The sequence below is a fragment of the Bison bison genome, unplaced genomic scaffold, assembly GCF_000754665.1.
Source record: "Bison bison bison isolate TAMUID 2011002044 unplaced genomic scaffold, Bison_UMD1.0 scf7180017864383, whole genome shotgun sequence".
NCBI classification, from domain to species: Eukaryota; Metazoa; Chordata; class Mammalia; order Artiodactyla; family Bovidae; genus Bison; species Bison bison.
In genome coordinates this window covers 266,360-274,440 of record NW_011494955.1, presented here as the reverse complement: position 1 = coordinate 274,440, position 8,081 = coordinate 266,360, and the positions used below count along the sequence as shown (strand labels likewise).

General features: G+C 45.0%; 1 protein-coding gene across 1 annotated transcript in view; it reads left to right on the top strand.

The window, feature by feature from the left end:
- Positions 1–8,081, top strand: part of ZNF8 (zinc finger protein 8) — a 35,761-nt gene that overhangs the window by 11,361 nt on the left and 16,319 nt on the right. The window contains exons 5-6 of the mRNA XM_010858034.1: positions 32–192; positions 6,814–6,873. Coding sequence (XP_010856336.1) covers positions 32–192; positions 6,814–6,873 — 221 coding nt within the window. The remainder of the gene's footprint in view (positions 1–31; positions 193–6,813; positions 6,874–8,081) is intronic.

The window sequence follows — 8,081 nt, the reverse complement described above, 5'->3', positions numbered from 1 at the left end:
CCTCGGGCGGCGCCCACTCGGACCCCCAGAGGAGAGCCCCGGGGGCGGGACGAAGGCGGGGCCGCCCGCCGGCAGGGCACTGGCGCTGTTTGACCTCCACGAGATCATGCAGGAAAAGAACCCGGTGCGCGTTATTGGGGTGGAAGAGCCCGCCATGAGCACGTCCGTGCTGTTTGACATCAGGGAGTCCACGTAGGGAAGGAACGCGGCGGATGACAGGTACAGAAATGTGGTACGTCCACAAGGTGTATTTCTGGAAGGGGGCTGAGGGTAGAAACGCCCTCAGATTTCCTAAGGCGGTGGTGCTTGCAAACACCTGAGATCACTGATTCTCCTGAGTCTCAAACCCAGTACTCGCAAATGAATTCAGAGGTAATGGAACCTACACACGTGTGTAATGTTGAGAAACCCATACATGTCCCCGTTTTGTAAAGGATAATTAAAGCAAAAGAAACGGTCAGTAGGTAACGTCGGCTGAGTTGCTGTCTTTCCCTGTGGTGGCGACCATCGTGCCTGGAGACTTGGGGCGTTGCTTATGGCTTGCCATCTGGTGCATGGGGTGTGGTGTTACCCACAGAAACATGAGAGGCCTGTGTGGGTGTGATATCCCAAAGTGGTGACTAAGGCTTGGGAAAGGTTTGCACAAAACAAATGCAGCTGCGTTACTGGAAGGTTTTGTTTAAATTCTAAACATGCAGGAATTAATTTATATGTGGAGTCAACCCAAGTCGCAGTTCATATATTATAGAAAGGAGTTTCAGACATACATCCATGGCCGCTGGGATCCATTTCTGCACTTTAGAGTCATTAGAGCAGGCATGGCAGCCACACTCATGCCCAAATCAAGGGACAAAGGATTCCCCCGTGAAATTCCACAGCTTTCCCTGGGGGTGTCACAGCTCCAGTTAGAAACCGTGGCCTTAGATTGGCAATGTTGCCTGTGATGGAGGGACTCACTCAGAGTGGCTTTGTTCCCCAGGAGATACTTGGTGATGTTTGGACACATTTTGGTTGTCATGACTGGTGGAAGAGGGCGGTGGCATCCTCGAGGAGGTCGAGGATGCTGCTGAGCATCCTGTAAAACCCCATCACCAAAGAGCCACCTGGCCGTGAGGTGGAGAACCCTCGCCCACCATAAGAGCCGGCTTTCCTGACTCTGGAAATTGATTAATCAGGGCTGTGTTAACAGCTTTGTACATTTGATTTTAACAAATGCTATCTTGAGCATGTACACATTTTCTTTTAGTAATTCTTTTCCACTGTTTTGCAACATTTGTAGTTGGTGTGAGGGAAGAGAATCCACTTACTTTTCTGAGTAATTTTAGCATTTTATTTTGGACATTCCATGTGCTGATACATTTTCAAAATGGCACCCCTGTTGCCATAGGATTATTTTTACATCAGCACCAGAAATCTTGTCATTTTATCAATTTTTAAAAATATCTCTATAAAGCATGGACTTATATAATCATGTTGGCACGTGATGACAAAAACCATTTTTATAGTCATTCTGAGCTATCATTTGCCTTTTTCACTAAGTTGATGTTTACACTGATGTTTGCACTGATAGTGCAAATCCAACACTGGGTAACACTGCCAGAGTCTCAGTGAGAATCAAGGAAGTTGCCCCGAGGTCGCTGTTCATATTTTTCCTTCCCTGGCACTGCAGTAAAGGGAGTGGGGTGGGGGGATGGTTTCACTTAAGAATGTCTGTGATGAAGCAGGAAAAATTATTAATTTCATTAAATCTCGAGTAAAACTATATTATCATCTAAGCAGAAATAACAGTAATTACTATGTCATCAAATATTTAGTGGATATTCCTGGTTTCCTTATAAATTTTGTTTTGTTTTCTGTTTGGTTTGTTCTAATCATGCTCTAAAGAAAAATCACACCGTGCATTTGCTTGACTTAGGTCTCTTTTAATCTATAGGTCTCCCCTCTTTTTCTTTTTTATTTTTTTTTTTTATTTATTTATTTTTTTTTTGGTCTTTTTCTTTTTTAGTCTTTTATATGTTGGGGGAAACAACAGGATAACCTAAATTTTGTCCCTATCCCAAGCCTGCCCATCAGACCCACTGGACTATGCTGAGGGCCCTTTGTGAATGATGTGACTCTGTTTTGTTCTGTAAGTTTATCTGCCCCATCTCAAGCACAGCTTACCATCTTGCTGCGGTCTCTGCTGACCTTCAGAAGACCTTTCTTTCAGCTGTCAATGTCCAGAAAAGCAAGACGTCTGAGAAAATGGCTTATTTATATATGATGCAGTACATTGTAATATGACCATTTTCATGTCCACAATTGGAAACTTCGCCTGGCTCATCTTCTTGCTCTCTTCCAAGTTTACTCCTGAGGAAATCAAAGCTTTCTGATCTTTGTCTATGCTGTTCTTGTTATAAAGAAGAACATTGTGTTCAAAGGTGTGCTCCTTGGTATCTCAGCAGAAAGGATGCAAAAACTAAGGATTTAATCCGCCTGCTTTCTAACCTAGAATGAAAGAGTGAAATGCCCATCCCTCTGGGATGCTGTGTTGTGTGCTCCAGTTACACAGCACAATTGCCTTTCTTGTTTGTTTGCTGTTCCCACTGTGGTTGCATCCTATCGAAGTTAAATACAAAACATAAACATCAACAATTGGAAGGAAGGAAAATTGGCCATGGCACAGGTCAGCTTGTAGAAATCGTTCCAGAAAAATATCCCCCAGAAGGAATACTGGGTTGTCAGAGCGTCGAGTTGAATGGAAGAAGTATTCTGGAAGGGTACAGTGGCTGTTCTAAGCCCAGTGTCAGAGTGTCCAACCGTCAGAACTCACTGCTGAGATGTGATGGGTGAGTTTCAGGACCTGTCAGAACTTGCCTTTGTCCAGTTCTGTTCTTTGGATGCTTGAGTGTCACACCCAGTAGGGTTTCCACAGTAGCAGAGCCAGGCTTGCAGCTCATCTCCAGAGGTTCCTCAGGATGCCTCGAAGCCTCGGGTTTGTCTCTGCCACCCTGTCACTCTCTGGGCTTGTCTTGTGGACTTCTCCATCAACTCATTATCACAGCGCCTCTGTTGTCATGCCTTGGCCTCCACCACCTTCCATTTCATTCTTAGCAAATAACCTATTTACGTGGCTCAGAAGAGGTATGTTTTCAGACAGGCAGTGACTCACACCTCTGTGAGGTGGCGCCATTTTATGTATAAGGAAAATCTGGCCCAGGACAAACATAAGCTTGCCAGGGTTGCACAGCTAGGAGTTGGAGGCAGCATTTGAAGTCAGCACCCCATTAACAGTGGCTTAAACCGATCAGACTTTGCTTGAAGGCTGTGTCTTCAGTGGCTCTGCGCCATCAGAGGCAGTGGCTTCTCTCCCAGCCTGTCCCTCATGGTCACAGGGAGACCACTGCAGCCTCAGCCGATGCACCCACCATCATCAGGACTGGAGGAGGGAAAAAGGCAGCCAGTACTCATCACCTGTGAGGTTTCAAAAAACCACTCTCCCAGAAGCTTTCATCCAATGCCTCCATGTCTTGCTGGCCAAGACTGAATCGCTTAGCTTCTCTAACCTCCGTGGTTGAGACTATACCTGAGAAAAAGCCTCAGAAGAGGTTAATGGTGGGCAGCTGGCAGCGCCCGCCGCCTTTCTCCCCAGTCTCTTTCTTGAGGAATCTGCAGCGCTCCCTCTTTGGGTCAGGCACCACTGCCTCTTCAACGCCTGGCTTGTCCCGCTTGCCGACCAGGCCCCCCACAGTCCTCGGTCCCCTGGCATGCTGGAGCACTGTGCTTGCCCAGATCCCTTCTACCTCTCAAGGGGCCTCTTGCCCTCCCCTCCTCAACTCCTGGGGCCCCTGGGCTGCTGTCCCAGAGGTGTATCTTGAGCTCTACACACTCCCAAGATGTCCCAGTCAACACCGTGGCTATGTGCTGCTCACTCCCAGGTCCTGGTCTCGGAACTTCAGGCTGGAACAGCAGCTGCATGCTGCCAGAAGCTCCCCCTGGATGCCTGGCAAACTCTGGAAACCGCCTACCCAGAGGGAAATGCCACTTTCCATCCCAAACCTGTGCCTCCTTCCCTGCTCCCTTTCTCGAGGATTGTTGCCACCTGCCATCCCATCCCTCAATCCAAAAGATACCAATAGACATCCTGTTGATTTTACTGCGTAAGCAGCTTGGCTGTCTTCTTTGTTCCATTTCCTTCCCACTGCTGCCACTGACGCAGGATGACCGGGAGAAGCCTGGTCACTAGTGCACTCCATTTGTGACGGCCCCATCGTTGGTGTGGGGGTGCAGACTTGGAATGCCCCCACCACTAGCGTGCTCTGACTCGGGGAGACCCCGCGGTAACTGGACAGCTCAGAAGCCAGGCCTGCGACTGCCCCGTCCCCTCTGCCACGGCCCGCACAGTGGCAGCTGCAGAAGGGTCGTGTCTCCACAGTTCTTAGAGTGGGCACTGGGCGGGCTGAGGCTCCGGTCACCTCGTCTGTTAAGCTGGGAACAAGCTTGTCACCATCAGCGATTGCGGCCCTCTCCATGCAGTGCAGCTCTTTTGGAATTTTCCATTTCTCATTTCGGGTCACCTTTTCTAGGCATCATATTCCTACTAATTTCTTTACAGATACTTTGAAACCAAGTCAGATAAGAAACTCCTCAGGGGAAATTGCTGTAAACTAGAGAAAGTGTATCATTTTATCAGTTTATCAAAGTAATGCAAAATCTTTGTAGCAAAACCTGGAAAATGCACAAAAGTAAAATACACAAAAGTATGAAGGCTTATTTAAAATTCAGTTCCTCATACTTCCACCATCCAGGGCTGTTCATTACCTTAAGATTTTGTTAATTTTCTTTGTAACTTTTTTTGAAATATACATGTGTGTATACATAGAGTGAACATTAAATCTTATACACAGCAAAAATATGTATAGTTATCTTTTGTTTACAAAGTTCTCTTGTAATGTGCTTCTTACTATATTTTGAACATTTTCCTGTGAAGATGGATTTTTAAATTAACATTCAGGAGGGTTGTAGCCATGTGATCTCCACCCACCATCTTACCTAAACTTTCACTTTTATTTAAAAGGGGGCGAAGGGATTCATATACATTTCTTAGGGGATATGAATTGATACAGCCTCTGTGAAGGTTACTTTGTTGGTTGCTATCTAAATTACAGCAAACTTTGTCCCAGCAAGCCATTTGCTGGAAATGAATCCTACAGATACATTTCTACCCGCACAAACTGTGCTTGTGTAGTTTTTACTATGATATTGATTTCGGAAAGTGAACATTTAGAATCAGCCTTGGCGTTCACCACATGGGACTAGCTAAGTGATTTCTGGTGGACTGGCTGGCTGTTACACAGCCCTTGAAATGAGGACTGTCTTTATGAACGTGTATGGAAAAGAGCACCAAGATACATTGTCTATGAAAAGGTATAAAACTGTATGATAGGTTTCCATTTGTGTAAAGAGGAAGCCATTGCGTACACATACACAAACACACTGAGTCTGAAGGGTACAAGGTTACCAGACATACTGCTTGCTTTGGGGGAGGAGAATTGGAGGGAGGGGGAAGATGAGGAATAATTTTCACTCTATATCTTTTGATATTTTTGGAATTTTGAAACATGTAAAAATATTACCAGTTCAAAGAATAAATTTAAACAAAACCTTAGTTCTTTCAAATTAAACTAAGTTTGAGTTTGTTTCATTGTTCACTGTCTCCCCCTTCTTAAATGTCCACATGACTGTGTGTCTTGGTCACATCTGTTTTATATGATACAATGGTAAAGTATCCACCTTTGTCATATAGAAGAGATGTGGGTTCGATCCCTGGATTGGGAAGATCCCCTGGAGGAGGGCATGGCAACCCACTCCAGTATGCTTGCCGGGATAATCCCATGGACAGAGGAGCCTGGCAGGCTACAGCCCAAGAGATCACAAGGAGTCAAACATGACTGACCTTGTACATGTGTGTGTTGAGGCAACAGTACCAATTGAGAATAAGATATCCTAGGCCCTATGAAGTTTCCTGCCAGCTAGTTGTTGCACACACATTTCCAATCAATAAACCAATCTACAGTATGAATAGAAAAAAAAATTTTGTTTGAGCCAAACTGAGGACTATAGCCTGGGAGACAGCATCTCAGATAACTCTGAGAAACTGCTCCATTGAAGCATGGTTTCAGTGCAGTTTTATGTCTTGTCAGAACAAAAAACATCACACAACTCAAGGATATATTCCTTCAAGGTTTCAAAACAAAAAACCACCAGATCAACAGTGAGTTAGGATGGCCTTGGCACCTGGGACGGGAGCCTTATTGTTGAAGGAGGACCAGCATTGGTGTCCCAAGAAGCAAGGCATTTAATCTTTTTTTTAGTTCTACCAGTTGATTGCTACCAACTCATCTCACTCCACCCTCATGCACACATGCTCAGACATGTCACCCCATAGACTGCAGCCCAGCAGGCTCCTCTGTCTATGGACTTTTCCAGGTAACAATACTGGAGTGGGTTGCCATATCCTTCTCCTAATTTTTATTTTTAACATGGACATTAGTTCTGGTCAGTGCACCCTTTTCTTTGGTGATAAAAGCAGAGAGTGTATGTATGACAGGCTGTAAGTGGGCTGTTTTAGTTAGCATAAATATCAAGATAAATCATTTATAACCCAGAATGACTTCCCCATAGCTCAATACATTAAAAATTCCTTTTGTTAATACTTGTGTATGGGCCAAGAGGAAGAGGAAAATATATATATATGCAGTATAGCTAAAAGGACACAGAGAATGCCACACGCTTGCGCCTCCCGTCCTTTCTGCCATCTTTCTGTGCTGCCAGAACGGTGCACGTGAATGTCCTAGCTGATATTCTCAAGACTATCAACAAAGAGGAAAAGAGGTAAATGCCCGGTGCTAATTAGACTATCATTGGATATCTCGTGGAGATACCCCACGTCCAAGGTAAGAGAAACCCAAGTAAGATGGTAGGTGTTGCAAGAGGGCATCAGAGGGCAAACACACTGAAACCATACTCAGAAAACTAGTCGATCTAATCACACTAGGACCACAGCCTTGTCTAACTCAATGAAACTAAGCCATGCCCATGGGGCCACCAAAGACGGGCAGGTCATGGTGGAGAGGTCTGACAGAATGTGGTCCACTGGAGAAGGGAATGGCAAACCGCTTCAGTATTCTTGCCTTGAGAACCCTATGAACAGTATGAAAAGGCAAAATGGTAGGATACTGAAAGAGGAACTCCCCAGGTCAGTAGGTGTCCAATATGCTACTGGATAGCGGTGAAGAAACAACTCCAGAAAGAATGAAGAGACGGAGCCAAAGCAAAAACAACACCCAATTGTGGATGTGACTGGTGATGGATGTAAAGTCCAATGCTGTAAAGAGCAATATTGCATAGGAACCTGGAATGTCAGGTCCATGAATCAAGGCAAATTGGAAGTGGTCAAACAGGAGATGGCAAGAGTGAACGTTGACATTCTAGGAATCAGCGAACTAAAATGGACTGGCATGGGTGAATTTAACTCTGATGACCATTATATCTACTACTCCGGGCAGGAATCCCTTAGAAGAAATGGAGTAGCCATCGTGGTCAACAAAAGAGGCCGAAAGGCAGTACTTGGATGCAATCTCAAAAATGACAGGATGATCTCTGTTCGATTCCAAGGCAAACAATTCAATATCACAGTAATCCAAGTCTATGCCCCAACCAGTAATGCTGAAGAAGCTGAAGTTGAATGGTTCTATGAGGACCTACAAGATCTTTTAGAACTAACACCCAAAAAATATGTCCTTTTCATTATAGGGGACTGGAATGCAAAAGTAGGAAGTCAAGAAACACCTGGAGTAACAGGCAAATTTGTCCTTGGAATACGGAATGAAGCAGGGCAAAGACAAACAGAGTTTTGCCAAGAAAATACACTGGTCATAGCAAACACCCTCTTCCAACAACACAAGAATCTACACATGGACATCACCAGATGGTCAACACCAAAATCATATTGATTATATTCTTTGCAGCCAAAGATGGAGAAGCTCTTTAGAGTCAACAAAAACAAGACCAGGAGCTGACTGTGGCTCAGATCATGAACT